The sequence below is a fragment of the Chroicocephalus ridibundus genome, chromosome 7 (assembly GCF_963924245.1).
Source record: "Chroicocephalus ridibundus chromosome 7, bChrRid1.1, whole genome shotgun sequence".
Taxonomy (NCBI): Eukaryota; Metazoa; Chordata; class Aves; order Charadriiformes; family Laridae; genus Chroicocephalus; species Chroicocephalus ridibundus.
Genome location: NC_086290.1, coordinates 6,574,003 through 6,597,410, shown reverse-complemented (window position 1 = coordinate 6,597,410; position 23,408 = coordinate 6,574,003). Strand labels below are relative to the sequence as shown.

At 41.5% G+C, this 23,408-nt stretch overlaps 1 protein-coding gene across 1 annotated transcript in view; it reads right to left on the bottom strand.

Annotated features, from left to right (window-relative positions):
• LOC134518457 (von Willebrand factor D and EGF domain-containing protein-like) overlaps positions 1 to 23,408 on the bottom strand; it is a 187,161-nt gene that overhangs the window by 10,491 nt on the left and 153,262 nt on the right. Inside the window, exons 25-27 of the mRNA XM_063341290.1 lie at positions 21,373 to 21,468; positions 5,947 to 6,042; positions 4,703 to 4,798 (exon numbers count right to left, since the gene is read on the bottom strand). Coding sequence (XP_063197360.1) covers positions 4,703 to 4,798; positions 5,947 to 6,042; positions 21,373 to 21,468 — 288 coding nt within the window. The remainder of the gene's footprint in view (positions 1 to 4,702; positions 4,799 to 5,946; positions 6,043 to 21,372; positions 21,469 to 23,408) is intronic.

The window sequence follows — 23,408 nt, the reverse complement described above, 5'->3', positions numbered from 1 at the left end:
CGGTCGATGCAAACAAAGAAAACAAAGGAAAAAGATTTCCTCCTTTGCTACCTGCCTGTCTCTCCCTCTCCACCCACTGCTTCCTGCTGTAGTGCTCAGAAAAACAACGGCTCGGTTAGGAGAAAAGTTAAAAACATTTTGGAAGAAAATTGGAAGTGAAATCACACAGGATAATAATATAGCTGAAGTTCAAATGAATATTTCATAAATGTATTTACAAGGCATACTAAGCCACTAAACACTAAAAATGACATGGGCTATGTATGCATTATCCTGTACAGATTCAGCAAAGAAAGTCATTTAAAAAGCTAAGCTTATGTTAAAATTATAATCAATAAATGCCCCTTACAGAAAGAGATTTATCCCTGGGAGTTAAAAGAACAGAGCTATAATTTGCATGCGAACTACATTCTTTAAAAAAAAAGATTTTTCTTTTTTAAGGTTTGAAAGGGTTACATAGGAAAGCTAGAAGAAAGCCTGTCTGAGATGTTGTTCAGTGCGGAGAGAGAGAACGAGGAAGAACGTTGAGGAAATTATAAGGCTATAAGCTTGACACTTATAACATGCAAATAAAGAGAAGATATTCTGAAGGGCAATGAGGAGCCGGTACGGGTTCAATAATATTAGAACAGAAGATAGCAGCATGAATTTTAATGATGAAGATCCTTCACGACTATAACCTTCTTATACTTTATAATTAATTATTAGAATTATACCTTGATCCTGCATTCAGAGCCTTAAACAACAGACTTCTATCCCTGGCCAGAAGCCCTCTGACTTTACTGGGTTGTGTTCTGGCTGTATCTGTCAGTGTCATCAGATTGTACTGTCAGGTCTTCACTGCTTTGGTCTAACGTTTCTTTTCTAGCTCAAGAAAAAGAGAGATGTGAGTTAACACCGCAGGAGGCAAGGGGAAGCCACAGGCATGGAGCTTTAGACTGGGTATCTGGTATGGAATGGGAAGGAAATCACTGATGGAAACATCGTGATCCTGGGATAGTGTTTCTGTGTTTTCAGAGAGGGAATTTTTGGAATATTTGTGCTGAAAGATGGATGTGAATATGAAAGCTAAAAACAGAGTCATAAAGAAAAAGCTTCTAATGGAAGAAGCCGAATCTATGAAGCTGCTGGTTTCTATAGTTGAGATATGTTGAATATTTCAAACGACATTTTTTAACCTGTCACCCCAAGAGGTAATTTCCCTGCATTTGCAATACACTTTGAAACTTGTCCATTATTCCTTAAACTATGACCATCAAAGTCATAGGTATTTATCAAGGATAATGTGTGTATTCCACCATACACCTTATTTGTTGGGACAAATGACCTATTTTATTGATTCTCTTTCAGAAGCTATTCTGTTCAGTTACAGATGAGTGGGGAAGAAAACTGTTCTCTGACCTCTTTATTTGCAGTCTGATAAAAGAGGACTATGGTGTTTTATCTGTTACCAATGGCTCCTAAAAGTCTGCTTTCACTCTTGCCGAGTTCTGCAGTTTAGTTGTGCCCAGAGACTGGTGAAACTGTAAGAAAAACAGCCCACACAGACGTCTATGGAATGTCATTGTGAGTTTGACTGATTGTAGCATTAAGAAATTAATAATTAACTGCGTTAAATGGACATGCAGTTTCATTGCACATCGTTGCAAAAGAGGCAAAGCTTTTGCTTGTATGATCTCATCTCCAAAATGTAGCAGACCTGTTCCAAATTAGATATAAGCTCCTTAATGTGTGGTAACTACTTCTGACAACACAGGCCGGTCTTGCTCTCTGAGACATTTTGAAAATACTTTAGACGTAGAACTATTCTGACTTAGGCATTGCCAATCTTCGTTGCAACAGAACTGAAAATCTGCTCTAGGTTACTGTCAACGGTGTTGTCTGCTGAAAGGTTGAAGCATTTCAGACTATCACTTGTGATAGAGATCTAGGTCCTTTTTTCCTGGTGAAAGGGGCATCAGTATTTGTCCTTCTAAGTACTTAAATTAATTATTAGGGACCTAAAAGTAGGGGATGTTATGTTTTAATTTTTTTGGTTTTATAGAAGACTGAAGAGAGGAGATTTAGAAAATATTTTATTGTGGCAGCTATATCTACTGTGGCCTCCGAACATCTTAAACTGTCCGTGTAGGGTTAGGCCAATATGAGTTAGAAAATGCACTGATGAAGGAGATCTGTGACTTCTTATTAAAGATAACTCAAAAGCAGATATCCAAGATGAATTTTCAGTATTTGTCCATTGTCTCTTGTTGGCTTAATGGCCTACTCTGGCGAGCTATCTCAGTATAGAGGACTGAAACAATTTTTTCTTTCTGAGAAATGTCCAGAAAATAGTAGTGGAAGCCTCTGTAGATCCTTTGATTTAGTAACCCTACTGGGTGTGCGTTAGGAAGTTAATGAGGAAAAAATGAGGTTTAGTGTGTAGATGAAACCTGTATCTGTGTTTCCATCACTGCCATCCTGACAAGGACAGCCGCATGAATACATAGGCTGAAAACAAAGAATGAATCTGGGGTTATTGAGTCTCCTCCTCCCCTTGAAAAAGCCCCAGAGAAACAATCCAGGCCTAATTGTTTCTGGACAGTGAAGAAGGTACAGTGATTGCCAGGAAAAACTATCCTGATTCTTACTTGTAGAGTGAGATGAAATTGTGAAGTGGGAAAAAAATTGGATGAAAAATATGGAAAAATATATAATTAATAGATAATATAAATAATAGTTTCACTTACAATATAATAAAAATACATAGTTTTTAGATAATATTTAATAGACTAAATTAATGCAGTATATGACAGAGTATTTGAATGTCATGAATATGTTGCTACTACTTTCTTATCTTAAAAGTGAATGTTTTGCTCTGTTGTTGAGTTTAAAAGCCAAAGTGGGTAGTTAAAGTGATGCAGATCAAGACCGTACTCAGCCTTGTTGTCGATAGTATAGTGAAGCACAGAATCCGGGCATATGCACCCGAGCAAGAAGGAGGTGGTGAGCATGGGGAAACCTGGGGGCCTTTCCTGTGACAAAGCCGTCTTGCAGAGCAGCGTAGTGTGATGAACCAAACGCCTCCTTGCCAGGAACGCGCTGGTGCTGGCAGAGCGTGTGGATTTGTCCCACTCTTCGTCTGCTGCTGGGAGATGGGAAAGAGGCCAAAGTAATGAGAGAGCAACAAAAAAGAGGTAACCAGAGGTTGGTTGCTCTCTTCTTTGCTGCTGCTCGCCAGTGCCAGAGCCGAGGCGAAGGCGAGCACTTCTTTGAGCAAGGGAGGCGCTCAGAAGGCTTTTTAAGTTCAAGTAGATAAACGTTTTTTTTTTACGTTGAGTTCTGGATTTGGACAAATAGCATCCCATTAAAACACAGAACCAGACTTGCTTTCAGGGGTTAGACTTCTATGCGAAACTTTATACCTAACATCTGTGAGGATGAAGACTTTCTTGTTGCCCTGCTTGCTCCCTGCCTCACTGTGAAAACCCTGGAGCAACATTATGAGACCTCACCATCTGCTCTCTGACAATAGTCTTCTCTCTTTCTGTTTAAAAGAACAGAAATTCCAGCCACTTGGCGATTATTTGGGTTTGCTGTGGGACCTAGGATTTTCAGCCAGCTCCTTTTGGACAAAAAGCTGATTTAATTCCCCAGTAGAGTGAAAACAAGGGAAGAAATAGTAAAAACAGAGTGACTAACAAGTGAACAGATTTGGAGCAAAGTTTCAAAGGAGGTGGTTAAATAGATATATAAAAAGTTGCCTGGGCTTGTGTGCCTGCATAGTACAGCAGAAATTGTTAATGATACTAAGCCCTACTTGCCTTTCACAGGAACAAGCACGATTTGTTTATTTATTAAATAAACTGAGTCAAGAATATGTCACCAACTAATAAATAACTTTAAACATTACCGTGTTTGAACTAGAAGACAGCTGGCACAAAGAAACAATTACACAGCCATTGGGATTTAACTTACAAAAGATTTCCATAAGTAATTACACTCTGTGAGTGTGAGAGGAAAGAAAGATTGCCCTTTAAAGGGGATAATGCCTTGATATTTTCCTCATGCCCTTTTGCTGTAAAGCTAATAACATACACAAACTGAAGTGACCCTGTATGTAACAGGCAATAACGGGGCTCTCCTGTTCCAGGTCTTCCAGTCCCTCCACGTGCAAATACCTCCAGGCGTCTCGGTGGCCAGTCTGAACACGTAGCATTTACAGGGTCTGGCTCTTAGGTTACCAGATACACAGAACTTCTTTCTGTGCGTAATGCCACCTGGGTGTGCAGAATGGGCCACTCCATTTCCTTTTGTCTCCGATCCTTCTTTTTTTTTTTACCTTAAATTTCAAATTATTTAATTTAAAGACTACTAATTTTATCTGACAGGTCAATCTCACTGCCCACATAAGTAAAAAGATGAGTCAGGTCTCTTTCTCACGCTGATGGTGAGTTCAGAAATATCTTTGAAAGTAATAGTTTTACTGGCAGCATAAGACAATTTCAACAAATGAGAGGCAGAATTTAGGTGCTAATCATGTTATGGTTTACTTTAACACGTCATACAATAATAGAATCATTTAGTTTGGAAAAGATCTTTAAGATTATCGAGTCCAACCGTAAACCTAACACAATATATGCATAGTACAAAATTTAATACGTGAAGATCTCCGGTGCAACGTGCGCGGCTATGAAACTTTAGTAATTAAAGCAGCACTTACGCGTCTGGCACAGCATTCCTACCCATCCTCCAGAGCACTCGCAGATGTTTGGACCTATACATTCTCCGCCGTTCAGACATTTCTGCAGGCAAACAGCTGAACAGATTGACATGAAACAAGTGAGAAGATGTACACGGTAGATCTGGATGTTCAAGATCTGTCTGAAAGGTGACCTGCTAGGTTTTCTTCCATATGGCTAATTTCTAAAGAAGCGAATGTCTTCTGTTCGTCAGAAAATCAGTGTTCAGGATTCTTTGATATTTGCTTCTTAAGAAATTTATCTTTGATGACTGTCTACTGGGAGCTTTGCTATTTCTAATGCTCAGCTCACCATCAGCTACGAATACTCTTCATATGATATATTCATATGTGTTACATGCATATTATTTGTTCCATGTTATAAATAAATATATTCCCATATTGAAGTTTGATATGTTTATTGCATATATTATATCTTCACAGATCCTGAAAGAGTGAAGGCATGTTTTGGTGTATATGTGTGAGAGACTCAGAGTTCCTTCAGAATTTCTGAATAAATTATTAGTAATATAATTTCAAAACACTGGTTCTGAAACCATATTTACTATCACGACCAAAAGGGTAAAAAGCCAATATTTTAATCTGGTTTACATAGTGTATGTCATCTTGATTATAAATTTATTCAATTTACCTGTCAACATCAGGGTAATGAATAGCCACGTAAGGAAAAATATTCCTTCAAAATATTTTAGGGTGAGAGAGTTGTTTTAATGACATTTGTATGTAACTGTAGTCGGATCTGTTAGAGTTACAGAGTAAGAACACATCGTTCTCCAAATTACGCACCAAAATGTATCTGGTGACCTTGGGAGTGTACCAGTTTGGAAGGCTTTACAGCAGGCTTTAAATAGTTCTGTATTTTGAAATATATGGCATTTCTCTGTAAAATGTAAGAAAATATGCGAAGCTGTTAAAACATAAAATCAATGCTTCAAGTTTAATACTATAAAAATGAATTGCCGTAACAGGATGTATAAGACAGCCGCATGAAGCAGAACCGAGGGTTCCCCTACCCAGCTTTTTTTCCTTCGCAAGCATATCAAATGTTTACAGCATTTTGCATTACCTGTACGTAAAACAGTCTTTCCGCAAACTGCTGAAGTAGCAAAACAGATTCTATTCGCTAGATTGTTTTTTAATATTAAAAGAGGATTACAACTGATGTTGACTGGCCTAAGTGTTAGTAGTCTGTTCGATGGGCTTACGTCTATTGCAGTGCTTTCCCCTCCAACCGGACGGGCAGTCGCAGACGTTTGGGCGTATGCATTTCCCTCCGTTCATGCACACGGGATCGCAGACACCTGCAGGCACAGATCAAAGGAAGAACACGGCAGCTGTGAAAGGAGGGAAGACTTTAGCAGAGACTTATTCGCCACCTTTCAGAAGGTTCGATTGCTTGTAGTTAAAACCTAGAAAAGTAATTTGGATTTGAGAATCTGAAATACAGAGGCTTGATAGCTCCCATAAATCCTCCTGGAAAATGCTGCGTCTTGTGTGGTAGATCTTTTGGGGAAGCTCCAGCAAGAGTTGTCTCACCAGAAAAACGAGGGAGGCATTAATTACAATGATTCTCAGAAAAACAAGGAAGAAATTTTCTGTGGCAGCTGTGGACAGGCCGAATACTTGTTAGAGCTTTCACTTCCCAATTGGAAAAACATGTTCTCAGATGTTCATTTGGATAAGAAAAGACTTGAAGAGAATAGATTGTTTTCACACAATTTGGGGAGTGTTTTTGCATTCAACCAAGTTTAAAGACTAAATAGATCTATTCCTCCATTGTCTTTTTGCACACTTATTTATTAAAGTACTTACCTGTTTACTTTATTCTTGCATATAAATAAGATGTGAAAGCTCAGTTATTCTTTCAACCACAGGAAGCCAGATGATTTTTTTTGGTTAGACTTCATTAGAAATCTAATTGCTAATTTTTGCATCTCAGATTAAACCCTGTATTTATCAATATTGTTGCTTTACAACAACCAACAGTAAAAAATCACTGTTCTGGCAAGTCAAACATCTGCAATCCCAGCCCGCTTTGATATAGGTAGGTGCCACAGGCAAATACCCAAAGTCCTCATCTCCTGTTTCTCCCTGCCTGTAAGTGTAGGAAGGACCCGTCAGAGGCAACGGAGTTTAGAAACATGGCAGTGCTGGTATGATGGGAGTGGGAATGATTTGCCTTTTACAGAATCACAGAATGGTCAGGGTTGGAAGGGATCTTCAGAGATCATCCAGCCCAACCCTCCTGCCAAAGCAGGGTGACGCAGAGCAGGGTGGACAGGAAAGCATCCAGGTGGGTTTTGAGCACCTCCAGAGGAGACTCCACCACCTCTCTGGGCAGCCTGTTCCAGTGCTCTGTCACCCTCAGGGTAAAGCAGTTTTTCCTCATGTTGAGATGAAACTTCCTGTGTTCCTGGTTGTGCCCATTGCCCCTTGTCCTGTTGCTGGCCACCACTGAAAAGAGTCTGTCCCCATCCTCTTGCCACCCGCCCTTTAGATATTGATAAGGATTGATGAGGTCCCCTCTCAGTCTTCTCTTCTCATGGAAGAAAGCATTTGATAACGGAGTGGAAGACAATAAAGCTGTGTTACGTAGGAAATGGTTGGAAGGAGCATGAGTGTCAAGTTAGGAGGAGTCCGACAACGAAGGATTCAGAACACATTTGTGTCGAATGGCTTCTGCCATGTTTAAAGCTTTATAGGCACAACGGGATATCCTGGTAACTCGTTACCAACAGCAGTAATCAGCAGCAGCTCTCCTTGCCTGTGGAGCCAGGGGGCTGCCCCACACCCAGCCCTTCCTCAGCAGGGAGCAGGCTACTGGCTTCTGCAGGCACCGAGGGGGCTGACAGCTAAATTCTAGCATTACAGTGCCTTTGTTAGACTTAAGGTTGTGATGTCTTTTGGCACATAAGCAGTAAGAACAGAACTTGAATACTAATGCAGTAGCAATTCTGTTTTTTAAGTCATTGCTATGTACAGGGCTCTGAAACTACCACAACCCTCCCCCCAGACCTTTGCCGTAGAAGGTGGAAGTCAGCAAAGAGCCTCAAAATGGGAATGATTATTAAAAAATAGCATGCAAAAATACAGCAACTGTTGTTTAATGGGAGAATAACCTTCTGTTCCTCTCTTAGGTACGATCAGGCATTTTTGGATAGGTAGATTTAGATTCCCTAATTATTCCTCTGATGCACTGAAATATCGTGTTTGTGGCTTTTTGTGTCCTGGTCTGTTCCTTCAATGCAGCTGCTGCCGCACGGGCAGCTTTTAGAGCTATATTGCTGCTCTTGGTTGGCTGCTACATTTGCATTTTGCTCCGTGCCAAACCTCCTGGATCCCTCAGCACGGTGACCTGCCCTCAGGCAGGTCAGACTTACCCACGCTTGTAAGGGCTGCCTGGACCCAAGCCCTTAAACTGTCGTCCTCGTTTTCCTTCTTTCTCTGCCTCTCCTGATCCATGCTGTAATCTTGGCCTCTGCTTACTACGGCTAATGGGGATCTACAGTTCTTGCTGAACTATCAAAAAGTGCTGCAAGTACTAGTTGAAACCCAGATGAGTTCAAAGTGTTAGGGCAACCGGAACTCTGAAATCATTCCGTCTTATATTTTCCCTCTTCCTTTCTGTCCCCTTTTTGATCTCATGTCTCGGACAACGGACTTCTGACCTACAATCTTATGTTGTGTTGTATTCGACTTCCCGTTTCAGTTATAAAAGAGCTCAGATATTCAGAATTTAGAAACGATGACCCCAAACCATAAAATGTGGATCGAGATTTCCAATGACCTTATGCTTTGTCATATTCACGAACCACAGTGTCCCCAGTGCTAACCTGCTGTCCCAAAATCATACAGTCGAAATCCAGGGATTTGATTTTGAGATCAAATGAAACTTGGACAGTGTCTTCCTCCCACCCCTTAAAAAGTAAAGCCAAGAAAAAGTAACTAGAAGGACAGTACTATTTGTTCAAATGGGTATTTCTCTTTTTGTTTTGTCCCTTACATTTACTGTGTATTTTTAACATCATACAAACAATTGCTTTTTAAAGGTTGTTTTGTACTGATATCAGGTATTTTAAATGTTATGATGACAGACTCTTCCTTCAATTACAGGGAGTCAAACTAGTGTGCTTTCTGATTCATGTTTAGTTTTCAGTTTGTATATAACCAAATTTGTTCCAGCTTAATTTGCATTGCAACTCAGCAAAAGTTTAAGTAGCAGGTGAGCTCCAGTCTTGGTCCGAGTAAAACACAACAGCTCAAACTGGCTTTAAACTTGGGATCTATTTCTTTGTGCAGCTGCCTTACAGATGAACAAGTAACTATGAAAATACACCATGAACTTCCTTTGCGTTGTTTATTGCTTAAGGCATCTCTCATTTAAGTGGTAAATCCAAAAGGATCCAATTCAAAGCGACCTAAGGGAAGTACTTAAGTGGGAAATGTAGGATTGGGGCCAAACCTGTTCTGAACTGGAGGGGCACTTCTGCCTGCTCGCCCTCCAGGGCAGGTGCTTTCTCTCCTTGCTGGGGAATTCACCACCACCTTTATGTAAACAAATGCAGTGTTATCTCTCCCCTTCTCCTGTCTGACCTCCCCACCTTGTTCTCCCTTTCTTTAACTTTCTTAAGTACGATTCCATCTCAATACCCATCAGGCAGGCTTCAACAGTTGTCGATGATAACTAGTTTGGATCCTTTCTAGTCCCACTCCTTGGCCTCTGTGGAGGAGCTCCAATTTCAAAATAGCAAACAAAAATGTTACAGCCTCTCACAGGAAAACTAAATAAATTATCAGACACTAAGAGAGCAAATCGAATTATTGTAATCCTCCCAGGCACTGGCATGACTTTGAAAAGACTCGCAGGTTTTTTTTTCCCCTCCGCTTAAAAAAGGCCTGGCATCTTGACCCAAAGGCAACATTGGTTTGATAGGTTTTCCACCTGCCTTGGGGACAAGCCCTAATAATAGGGCTGTAAACACATTATTGCTTAAGGCATCTCTCATTTAAGTGGTAAATCCAAAAGGATCCAATTCAAAGCGACCTAAGGGAAGTACTTAAGTGGGAAATGTCTTAAGTGTCTTCAGTGTCTTCCCTTTGTTGGAGGTTGTTGTGTACATAACTGGGGGTAGCGGGAGTCCTGTACTGTCAACACATCCTGGGTGGAAGCTTGCTGGTAGCCAGTAAGTATCACTAAAGCCTTAATCCCATTCCCCTTGCTGTCAGTGTTGACATTTACATGCTCTTCAGTAAGAACCAAAGCACAGAATTTCATATGCGCTAGAGTGACTCAATTCTATAACGCGCCACAATTCTATAAGGCCACTGTTTAAAACTAGAAAGGACTCCCATGATCTTCTGTTTTCCAAAACTGTTAAGTTAGATAAGCTAAGCCTATGTTGAAGGTGGTAATGCAGGTTAAAGAAAAAGCATGATTACATGCTGTATTTCAGGTGAGGGGTGATTTTGATAAGGTAACAAGCAGGTGCAGGTGTAAAGACAAAATATAGGTGTTGCACAGAACATCATACAAAATGTACACAATTCTTCTGTGCGCTGAAAGGCACTCACAAGTTGTTAAGTTTTCTGTTTTATGCAGCAGCTCTTTCTCTTTGATGGCTTTAATGCATTTTGGCCTTACAATCACTTAAGATTTCCTGTGACCCTTTTCATAGCTCATCGCCTCTAGGCTGACTCGACCCAGTGAAGTGCTTCTTGCAACACTTTTTATCAACCTCCATGGAGCTCCAGAATTCAATTGTTCAGCCCCAACCTCTTTAAGGTAGTTAGACCTCCTGTTTTGTCAGCCAAAGGGAACAATTTTCCTGCAAATTAAATATTTCCAGAGATTACTAAAATTCTAAAAAAAACCCCAATGAACACCTTAGATGTTTTCTGTAAAGTCAAATAGGTCCTGCTGGTGTAACTAACATCAGTGATGGACATCTACAATTCCAGTGTCTTCCTTTGCCTGCCCTTCTTGCCATTGATTTACAGTAGCAGTTCCTCTAAAATATACACAATATTAAACAAATTATCCCTGCTATGCAAAGTCAAAAGGGACTGGGGGCAAAGTTAAGCACCGGGCATGGTTTGCTGGACTGCAATTGAGAGTAATCTCTTTTTCTAACAAACTGTCGTGATATTTGCCAGCAGTAGTTGCTGATTAGTTTACAGTGATTAAAAGAAGCTAGACATTTCCTTCAGACTCCCACTGCTTCTGTGGATTAGCAGACAAAAACTTTTCGAGTTGAACCTAAGCCACCTTTTGATGCAAGTACCCCATTACACCTTTTCTCGCTAGAAGGAAATGATAATAAGTAGTGAAAACCTTGTAATTTTGTTGAAATAGGCCAGTCTTCATCACCACCCTCATAAAGTCAAAACACAGGGAATATTAAATCAGGCTCCTAAAATCTTGGCAGAAAGGGGTCCTCTGCATTGTTTCAGGAACGCGCCTTGCCGCAGCTGAAGGTCTATGTCCTTTCCTGACAGTGAGACTGCACAGACTATTTCTTTCTGAAACAAAAAGTACCTGCCATCACATATCCTGAGCCACGCTGCTGCTGAGGAGACAGTGCGTCACGCTGCAGTGCTGATTAGAAGATGTAGTTTTCAAGACAACTTTTCCTTTTTTCTTTTTTTTTTTTTTTTTTTAATCCCCTGTAGAAGCTGAGAAAATTGACCTGCTTCTGGATGCATTCTGCCTTTGGATGCAAGAGAGAAAATAGCCTCAAGCAGTACCATCTGTGTGGGCCAGCTAAGGTAATGCAGCAGGCTATAGCTTTACTGACAAAGAACACAGAAATGCGGCCAAAAGAACACCTACTGGTAGATATATACTTCAACGGATCCTTTAAGTCACCGTCCCCGTGCTGTCGTTTATATGTGATTCACAGGCATGGCTTTTATTTCTGGCCGGGGTTGTTTTGGACTGACTTCTCTGTGGGTCTAGTGCGCATTTCGACTTGCTCTCTCTATTGCTCTTCTGAGGAGCAGGAAGCTTGATCACTTGCAGGTTTGGCTTTTGTATGTGTACACGTTGTTTTAATGTTCGTTTTCTCCGTTCTGCTTAGTGGTTATCTTGATTTGGTGTGACATTCTCAAACACGAAGAGCTGTAGCTGGGGAGATACGACACAGTAAGGACACAGAGCATGGGACAGATTTAAAAATAACACCGACTGGTCTTGTCAGGAAAATAAAGATGACGGAACCCAAGCTGAGAATAAAAATGAAACCAATAGATGTGAAAGCGGTGGGTTTTGTGTTGAAACTGGCACTTCTAGTCCTTTTCCAAAGTTTATAGGCAATATACATCATCTATTGATAAAACACAAAATCCGCGGAGAAGCTCTGTGCCAGGAACGGGACAATCATGAGGTTGCAGCCTTAAAATGTAAGGATGCTGCTGATCTTTTTCATAGGACGCGAAATGGAGGGTCAGGTCAGCAGTTTCACAAAATAGCGCAGCTCGATTGATCGACTGGAAAGAAGGTTCCCCATCGCCCTGGATGCGTTATGCATCCCAGCAGCACTGCTCGAATGAAACATTATCCTCACCGCAGTAAGGAAACAATCGGTTCGATGCTTCTAGGCTCCAAATAAAGATTTGATCTTGCTGAATGGTCTTTAATCCTTTCAAAAAAAATGAGTCGCAAAATGGGTGTGTTCTGGCCAAAAAGGGTGTTTCTGACAAAGGGCACCGTTGTTTGGATTCTACTGCCCTGACACTAGCAGAAACTAGTCACGGTAAAAAATGTCATTCTCCCCTGTAGAGGGTATAACTGATGCTCAACAGATCATTAGCGAGATGGATGTACCAATATATCTGCTGCTGTGAAGGTCCCAAATGCACATAGCTCTGAAAGACATCTTAGATTCGGGACACTAGCAATTTCTAGTCCCCTTTTTTGTCTACTTCCAAGGGCAGTAAGGAACAGTTTTGCCCGTGCTGAGTTTTAGGCACGTATATTGTTCCAGAGCTTGATTTTCTCTGAAATTCCTCATCTACGTTGATTTGGATTTGTAAATAAAGAAATAACTTTCTCTCCAAGGTCTATCAATGTAACCTCACACGTGCGATCCACTGAATGTCAGTAAGTATAGGCACAGATTTAATTTCAAGAAGAAGGAATATTTGTCATGTAATAAAATTGTTTGCAATTTTTGTGCAAAGTTCTTCTAAAATTTGGATCCTTACCCATATCAAGCTACCAATCATTTTGAGGTTTGCTCATCCCTATTTCTCGCTTCATGTGTCACTGACAGAGATGCAAAGCACTTCTTCGATAAATTACCTTTCTGAATAGTAAAAATAATCTGGTAGAAACCTCTGAGGGATGCAGTGCGGGAGAACAAATTACTACAAGACACAGAGGGAGCTGTAAATGTAATTGTGATGGGTGTGGTGACAGTTTGCATTTATAATATATTCACTTTACCACATGGCTCTAGCAATGTGAGTTAGTTTGCATGACCTAGCACGCATTTCAGAAGAAAAAATGGCCTGAAAAATTGTAGACCATATAGATAGCAGTGCAATGCCTGTGCTTCGCCTAATTCTGTCTGGGCTTCGTTCTGATGTGTACTCTGATATTCCCATGGGGCCTTTGAGTGTTATTAAAGCAGGAAATAAATCTAATTTAGGTATTAGTTCAGGAAAAAAAAAAAAGGGAAAAATTAATTAATACTGGATGGCAAAACTACAGAGATGGTAGACTAAATTCTGAGTGTCGGGTTGTAATGGACTGCATTCCTGTTTGCTCTGTCATGCCATTCTCATCAGATGATACAATTTTATATCAGTTAAAGAACACCTTGATCTGTCCTGATCTGTACTTTCAAAAATTTCCCTGGTAATGGGCAAGACTCTGACGCCTCAGGCAGCTGTGGAAGCCAGTGAGAGGTTGTGCCTCCAATACAGAGGGGACTCTCCACTCTCCTTGGCCTGAAGTATTTCTCCCTCTGGGTCTCCTGATCTTTATTTTGCCTCCTGTCAGGTGAAACTCTTTCTAGAGATACAATGGTACGATGTTTGGATAGCTGCAAAATATTTCAGCATCTTTCAGAATGAAAGCTACTACCAACAAAATCGGCAGGTGCAGGTGCACGTTTATGTATTTGGTGAATATTCTGCTAGGAACTGTCAGGTTTTGAGATCATTAGCAAAACCTTTTTCTCATTTACTTGTTGGTTTTAGTCTGATTGCAACACTATTAATTTGAAAGAGACGATAGCTATACTTTATTCTCATCTTTGCAACTGTTAGTACATAAGTAATGTGGGGAATTGTAAAGTATACTCTCAGCACAGCTTATATTCCCATCTTGTTAGGGTCTCGGGTTTGGTAACATTTTCTCTTCATTGAAGAATGCTCTGTGTTTTATTAGGTCAGTGAACCATTGCAGCGTGTGTATAAATTATTCTGTTGAGCTGCTTTCTTGTCATGCCCGAATAAGAAGTGAAAGAGGATTCTCATATACATTGTTTTCCTCTCTTGATTGTTTTTGCAGCTCGTGTGCTTGCAGTATGACCTGCCATTTAGGCACGTTTTCATCGCACTGAGTGGGCTAAGCCGTCGCCCGGGCTTGATGCAATTTGGTTTATTTTCATCTGTTCAAAGAAAAAGGGGATTCAGGGTGGACTAACTGAAGAGAACCGCAATGGCATGGGAGACACAGTCTCCAGCCAAGAAGACATCCAGCCACAGGCCACCATGGTCCGGCTGATAACCCAGCCAAAGAGCGAGGAGGACCTCAGGTGGGAGCCCGGTCAGGGGGTTGGGAAGAGGACTGCTGTCTGCGTTGGCACCCCATTAATCTGTTAGTCATCCTGTTGTTATCTGTCTTAGAAAGTAAGCTAAGTCTTACTTGGGAATCAACGCTGGAGAGGACTGTCTTTCCCAGGTCTTTTTGTGGATAGGCAACATTAATCTCCAGAATTTTTCATCTGGGCTTTTCGAGTGGTAGATCCCATGCTCCTTTTTTAAGAAGAGACATTTTTAAAATATTTTAATTAAAAATAGACCCCCCAAAGTATTGTTTCTTAAATCAACTAGAGGAAAAAAGCACTTATCCTCACCCAGAAGCCCACCACAAAGGGAAATGCAGTAATTCAGGAATCCCTGCTATTTTAGTTTAAATATGCATTTACATATGGCAGCGGGTCTGACACATTTCTTTAGCGCCTTTAAGATGCAAGTAAAGAAATACTGTCTCAAAACCTTGATTCTCTACTCTAGTAAAATTCATGCTGTAGTTTGTGAATGTTTTGCTTATGGAATGAATGAAAATTTAATAAGGCTTTTGGGCTTATTTAGGATATATATTCAGTTCTTATCCAGATATATTCTTGTTCTCTTCCTGCAAAATAAATTTAGAGACAACTGCATGTGCTCAAAGCCCCTATTAAAATAAATGCACCAACTACATATATGTAAACAAAATGTAGCTTTTAAGAAAGGCCAGCTAGTGGTTTTGTCACAAATTCTTACTAAGAGCAAGCAGAGAGGAGCGCTGCTCTGCGAGGAGACCACAAACTTGTCCCTTGAGTCACTGCCTCCCTTTTGGGTCTCTCCCTTTCTCCGGGAATTCAGAGCTCTGCCCGTTGCCCCCAGGCAAGATACATGGATTGTGTTGTGTTCAGCTGAATGGGAAAGACAGTAGTAGCCCTGATTTTTTCTTTGTCTTCTGTTGTATTTCCTGGCCAAGGAAGGAAGATGACATCTGATATGAACCTATTCTGTTACACGGGCTGGAAAATCAAGTAAGAACTGAGACCAGTGTTTCCTTTTCCTGTGTCTCCAGACTGTGCACCAACTAGTCAACAAGCCAACCTGCCCGTCGTTCTACTTCTGGCGCAAAACTAATGCTTTTAGCAGTAAGTTACAAGTTTCTCTGCTATGAGCAGCTGTTTCCTTATGTCCAAACACCCACTGCCCGAGGATATTTGCCATCCAGAAATCTTAGACACATAGCTGCTGCCTTTAAGCACATCCTTAACGCATGAGAAACAAGTCTAATGCAAATGATTACTCCATCCATTTGGATGAGATAGGTGGATTGTCCCCCGCTCAGCTGTGTGGGAGGGTATGTCGGACCTCTGGTTTGCAAACTGGCTGATTTTAGATGGCCTGAGTCAATCTGCCTACTCAAGGAAGATATTCCAGAGGATATATCACCCCTCGTCAAGATGAGAATTCGGTGGAGGTCTAATTTGTTGAGCAATAAGACTTCCTGCTTACGCAGCTGGCAAGGCAGTAATCTACAGAAACATTACATGGGAAGGCTGGAATATGGGAAATCAGTGACTTTCACAATATGACATTGCTTAGCAAAGAGCTGCCTTTGAAACCCAGTGTTCACATTTCCAATTAGTTTGCCTCTAGCTCTCATGCAAGTAAAGTCCTCACGGTATTGGGAAGGCAAAAGAGGGGGGGGAGGGAAGAGGAGCAAGCGGAGCTGGAAGAATGAGCCTGAGTTATACTGTGCACTGTGTATTGGCTATAAATCCTGCCTGCAGGAATTACTGAAATGGAGAAATAGTTATCTACTAACTTTGAGATCCAATCTGCAAAGTCCCAATGTCAGCGCGATGATTTATGCGATACAAAGTCGGCAGGATTCGGCCTGACGTGATAAAGCAGATGCAGGCAGAAACGGGGTCTCTCTGTTTTATAGCGTCAGCCAAGTCCCGCTCGCTGGGCGCCAGAGGAGCGGGCGAGAAGGAAGGGTGCCATCGGAGAGGCCGGGTCAGGCTGCAGGTGTGCTTGGTGCTCTGGAGGAGGGAGGAGGAGGATGTTCGGCACCGTTCTCCCGTGACCTTTGCTGGCTGCTGAGCTCCAGAGGGAGCTGTGGCTTGCCTTTTTGCGCAGAGATGAACTCGCTAGGAGCAGCCAGCAGCGGAGAAGGGATAAACGCGGCGCCCCGTGAATCTCTCTTTTTCTCCCCTTCTCTTCACTCCAACCCTTCATAAGTAAAGGAAACTTGGCTTTTGTGAGCTTTTCTTCTTCAAGAGTTGTTTCTAAGGCAGCCCTGTGAAAATGTGGGTAGCAAATAAATGAAATCTAATCCATTTTCTTTGTTTATAATTTTTGTAAGGATGTGGTAGAAATCAGTGCGAATGCTGCTTTAAAACCTCATGAACAGGAGTGATATCCTAGGATTGTTACAGCTGTGCGTTTTTTCAAAAGGGAATTTAAAACCGCGTGCGTGAATAGCTTTCCTTTAGTCTTAACGCTGAGTAAGTGTGTCTGATGCAAAGTCGATACAGAAACGTATTTTATTTTGAGGCACTGCCAGCATTTGCCTCTTTCTGCTCAACCAGACTGATTATAGTGAAAACAACGCGTAGCAAGTGGGAATACAAGGTTGTAGAATTGCTGAGGCATAACCATGCATCTCCCTGTCAGCTCCGACGCCCCCTCGTCCTGGGTGCGGGTGCCTGGTTTGCATAATCACCAGGCAGTTATTTATCAGTAAACACACCAGGCAAAGCCTTGTATTTCAGCTGTCAGCCAATCAGACCTGGTTGATTTACATGTTTTTTGGGTCTTTTCTGAGATGTTGTTTATTTACATACAAAACAAACATGAACTTTCAGGCTGAACGCCTTCCTCCCTACACTAAAGAAGCAAAGGAGAATAATCCCGAATGGCAAAGGCACGGTGGTGCCACGCCGTCCTGCACGGTTTTGGCTGACAGGCAGAGATTATTAGAAATGCCAAACTGTACAGGGATGGAAGTGAAAATCCTAAGGCTGGTTGCTATATATTTGAAAGAAACCAACAGCATATGTGGGTTCAGTTTAGAAATAACCTGTCTTTGATTGGCTGCCATGGCTTTTACCTTTAATTATCTCCTTCAGTTGAGAATCTGAAGTTGCCAAAAGCAAACAGAAGCTTTTGTTTCTCTGTCTGTGCAGGTGAGATATTAAGAAGGCACTTAAAAGCAGTGGAAACAATGCCAAAATATCCAAGGGGTAAGTGACCAAAAAACTGATTGGACTTATTTTTATCTTTGCCTCTAAATGCTTACCTACCTAAAAAAACCCTTTATAAATCTGGTATCGTGACAAATATGCAATTTGCTTAGATTATGTGAACCCTTTATTCTGTTATTTCCATTACGGATATTAAGGTGCCTTTTTATGATATTTTTTAAGATGAAAGAAGTACTTATGAGCATTAATTACTGGAGAAACAGATACTCACAGCTGCTGTTATTCTCATTTTGTTGAGTCATCACAAGGACAAATGTCTGTCCCACTTGACCAGCTGCTACCTCTGAGTTGCAAGACGCTTGGGTTCACACATTAGGAACAGCCCTAATGTGCGAATTATCTCCAGGATGGGCATCCAAGTGCTTCTGGCTTCCCTGACTTCATGTGGCTCCATCAAAGGGGTCATCCAGTACTGGAATCAGGGCTGTACATGGGAGGGAATTTTCCCCTTGCTCTAACTCTGTATTGGAGCATATTAAAGCTGAAATCTAAGGGTTTACTGATGCAATTCGTATCATTATTAAGCTGGTTTCAGAGATAAGTGTGCAAAACCCGTGTACTGCTGTGTATAAACAATGACAGAATTGAAAAGACTGCCAATTTCAAGCATTCGCTGCAGGTGCGAAGAGGTAATATTTTTGTTCAGATCACTGTTTCTGAAAGGACAATTTCTCACTTTTTATGGTGCATGGGAAATTTCCCAAACCCACAAATATTTTCCCAAACTAAAAATCAAGAACGTTAGGCTGCTCTGCATGTAATAAATGGGTGGGAAACTTCTTCAGACTTGTCTTTTTCAGTCTTAAGTTTACTCACTCTATCTTGTTAGGTTTTATTAGGCAGGTAATAAATCCACCCAAAATTTCTAAGATTAGGGGCTCAGTGTAAGTACATAGTAAAGCTGATTTGCTGACAGAGGTTTTTGAAAGTGTTCTGGAAGTGTAAAAGGACTTAAGGACATGGAAAACTCAGATTCAGAGAGTGAAGAGCAATTAAAATAATGATAAAACCCCTCACGAGGAATTGTTTTTCTCAGAATTGTCACATTCCTCCCTTTGGCTCAGCCAGCTGCACATTTCTCAGCGTGGGGCGACCTGGCAGGAACAGGTTAGACACCACTGAGCTCTGATTTGGGCCACAGGTTCACCTCTGGCAGTTCCTCTGACGATGTGGTATGTTGTCCTGGTGACGTAAAAATGGGAGCTGTTGCAGTATTAAGTTATTATTGTACCGAATTACAGTTTTTCTATTGTCATGTCTGTATTTCTTTTCCTTACTCTTTGTGTAAAGATAGAACGACTCTGCACAAGTTGTAGTATCCTGTGCGACTCAGGGCACAGCTGGGTTACACGGGGTCCTTAAAGGCAAACAGAAAAGATGCTCAAATCCAGTGAAAACCCACTCTGTAAAGTAGGAATCCACTGTGTGTTTTTTTTTTCCTGATTCCTTCTTGCCATACCAGGAAGGCTGGCAGAAGCACTGCACGGATCATGTCCCAGCTGGGTTTCTGAGCCCTCAGACACACGGCACATGGGGCTGGTCTCACCTCTGCAGAGTCAGCGGCCCAAGTGGCCACAGGATTATACAAATTAATTTGATAAATGGATAAAAACATATATATGTACTGCTAGTGACACTGCAAATGAGACAGAATGAGTTACATGACATATTAGCTCCTTCTGGAACATAAGATGGATATCATGGTATTTTTTATACATTCCATTTAAGAAAAAGGGGTTGGGTAGTGGGACTTCTTCACGCGGGGAATTTACTTTCCACATTTCATTTGTCTGTGTGTAAATAAATTAGGAACACGCGTCTATGTATAAACTCCTGGACTTTAAGTGTATGCCGAGTACATCAGCTGATCCACCAATCAGGTCAGTGCCTGATTGAAAATAATATAAAATCACATCAAAACAAGGTATGAAATGCCTTTGACACTTGAGCTCTGAGATGTATTGGACTGGGGGCAGCCTCCAACTGAGGGGAGTGCTACTTTTCTCCATTTTCTTTGGGGGGGGAAGGTTTGCAGAGGTCAACTGGGACTCACTGCTGCTGTGTGCCCTGCAGGCCTTTGCTCCAGAGGAGTGGAGAAATCGGGATCCTCTGGCGGAGGAGAGAGAAGCTATTTCATATGACAACAATGATAAGACACACAGCTCTAATAGCAACTGCTTGCTACAAAGAGCTTGTGAATAACCTATTTCTTTCTGTGGATCATGATACCTGTCCCATGTGCAGTTGACTGTAAGCAAGAAAAAAGAAACATTACTGAATTATTTTACCTATTAACAGTCAGGGGCCAGTAAGAGTATGCAAATAGTAGCATTTTCCTTCCACTTAATCACGTTTCTCTTCATTCACCACAGACACAGGTCCTTTCTTTAAGTATTCATAAGACTAAGCTAAATAAAACTGAAAACATATTGGTCATTGAAGTAGAATGGAAGTTGCGATTGGACAGAACAAAAATATTTTTGTCACATCAGAAAGCTTTTTTGCAAAAGATTATACCAAGACGGGCAACAAAACCTCATAAACTCTTTGAAAGTGGAAAGAAACATGCTGTGGATTGGCAGCAGTTGGAGCATTTAGGGCAGCGCTTTGCCAGACTGCAATCATGATCACCTCTTTTTTCCTTTGATCTGTCTGGAGATGCACTAGCGTGTTTAAAGCTGGGAACGGCACTTTTCTAATGTTCTCTAGCCTCAAAAACAAGATGCCAAACATAAGGTTTTTTTCCTCTTTTCTTCCCTCCAGCTTGTTTCTGCCAGAACAGACTATTCAGTTGTGTACTTTGCAGCCAGGCAGAACTGTGCATCGTGATTCTCTCTGCTGAAGGAGGGGAGAGCTGTAATATGGGGATTGAGAGGGCTTTTGTTGCTGGAAGGAATTTTTTTACTAGCTTTTTTTTCTCTGTGTGTGAGAGACATAAAATGCTCTGGAAACACACAGATTCTTCCTGCCAAGAGTGGTTGTTTTCACAGCTCCCCTTTTGCCAATTTCAAACTGGTTAAGAAATAATAAAAAATAAAAATAATAAAAAAAAAAAGTTTTCACATACATATACTAAACTCCCTGGATGACAGATATTGTTGAGCAACAGAGTCTGTAAAAGTGCCAAAATAACCTATTTCCCCTGAAGAATAGAAGAATCAAATACGAATACCGATGCTAAGGTGAAGAGGGAATTTTCAGTGACAAGAACAAAGGCAAGGCTGAAGCGTTATTAACCGACTGTCTTAATTAAGCTAGAAGTATGATGTTCTAATATTTTTCAGGATCTCAGTCAGCTGCTCTGCCTTTGCTTTTAATTTTTTTCCCCAAAAATCTTTAATGCAATATAATGGATTCCTCTCCAAATACCAGAGTTATTCTTTGTGAATGCATGAAACATTTAGAGAGGATTCTAGCAAAATGTTCTGCTCCCAACATTGACTTGACTTAATGCTATTCTAATTAACAGGTTGGTTTTAGACATAACGTAGTGCCGTACGTGCGCCGGTAGAAATATAGGAGATCATGGCATAAATCCAGACTATATATTCTGTTGAACATACACAGAAGGGAGAAGAGTTGTCTATGAGTCAGAGAATATGGGAAAGCAAAGGGAAGTTTGTAACTTACTTTTCTGACACCTTCTTCCAGTGTAGCCCTCGGTACAGGAGCACACGTTGGTCCGAACGCAGTGACCACCATTCTTACAAGGGGGAATGCACACAGCTGGTGAAAGGAAAGCGAAAGTTTTGTGCACCAGAATCACACAGGGGATCGACATTGCCTAAATATAAGCTCCTTATTTAGGTGCCTGTGTCAGGGGACCAACCTGCAGAGGCTTTTTATTTTAGTTGGGGTAGAGAGGGTGTCTCTCCAAAGGATGATTCGGGCAGGTGCCTACCTAGACATCCTGATTCTTTCTTGTTTGTGGAAAGAACGTGGGACACAACTCCGGTCACCTAAGGGTCTCTTTCAGATACCTGCAGTCAAGTGGTCGGAGTATTCCTGAGAATCTCTTAGGTTTTTAACTCTCTAGCTAATGGTCTTCTTCAAGGGCTTCTGCCCTTGAAATATAGATGTGTTTGATATTTGATAACTTGGTTTTGGTGCTGTTTCTTCCCCTTTTCTCAAGGAAGCAGAAGGAAGGGGTTTGCTTTTCTTCAGCATCCATCCACTCTCTCCCTATATCACTACTATAATCCACAGATGTGGATATTTATTTCCAAGTTTCAGTTCTGTCCAAACCATAACAGTTAAGGATAAAAATTCCAAATCACCTAGATGTTGAAAATCACCTTCCACGTTGAACCTCAAGAGAAAGATCATCAAATTATAGAGTCTGTATCATTTTCACCCTCTCCTTCACCCCCAACATCACAAAAACAAAGAACTTCCAGCAAACTCCATTTGCAATTAGATTTTTGTGTGTGAATCATTCACTTGCAAAAGTATGCATTGGGATTGCATTCATCTAGGAACTCCCGGGAAACGGGAGAAAGAAAAAAAGAACTTTTACTATTGAAATAGTACAGGTTTGGTGATAAGAGTGTATTTATATACCCAGATGCAGGAGGGGTTATTAGAGGCACGCTCAAAAAAATGAAAAGCAAGTGGTGTAAGCACAGGAGTCTTACAGCTATTTGAGCCCTAAACCTGAGTTCATCTCTCCTGTCCATTCCACCTGAGCTAATGGGTAGTTAAAGTATTCGTTAATTTGACTTCTACAGCACAAAGTGAGCAAGAAGCCCAAGATACTGTTAGCTGCAGTTTAGAGCTCTCCTCTGTAGGACAGGGATTCAAAATCAGGTCCTGCTCTGTGTCAGGCAGAGTGGTGTTTGATCGGATCTTTGAGCAGGGATCTGAAGTCCTGTATAGGTCTCCCATCCACTGCACTCTAGGATGCTCGGTCAAGTGGGTGATGTTGTGAGCCCCATTTGAATATAAGTGATCATCTAGCTCTGAAACACGGTATTGTGCACGCTAGAGTACGCAAAATGAACAAAGTAGAGCCATGCTTTAGCATTTAATTGAATAATGGCTAATTAGTGATATCACTGACGTCAGAGAGTTTTAGATTAATTGTTTAGTTATCATTAATGCCATCATAAATAAGTGCTTACTCCTTCACAGTACCATTAAGAACAATATGATGGGGTTTTACGACAGCCTATAACATCAGGCCCCCCCATCAGGATTGGGGTGGAGTAGCTCGAAAGCTGCCCGGCAGAAAAGGACCTGGGGGTGTTGGTGGACAGCCAGCTGAATATGAGCCAGCAGTGTGCCCAGGTGGCCACGAAGGCCAACAGCATCCTAGCCTGTATCAGGAATAGTGTGGTGAGCCGGACTAGGGAAGTGATCATCCCCCTGTACTCGGCACTGGTGAGGCCCCACCTCGAGTACTGCGTTCAGTTTTGGGCCCCTCGCTACAAGAGGGACATTGAGGTGTTGGAGCATGTCCAGAGAAGGGCTACAAAGCTGGTGAGGGGTCTGGAGGACAAACCTTATGAAGAACGACTGAGGGAGCTGGGGTTGTTTAGCTTGGAGAAGAGGAGGCTGAGGGGAGACCTCATCACCCTCTACAACTACCTGAAAGGAGGTTGTAGAGAGATGGGGGCTGACCTCTTCTCCCTGGTGACAAGTGATAGGACGAGAGGAAACGGGTTCAA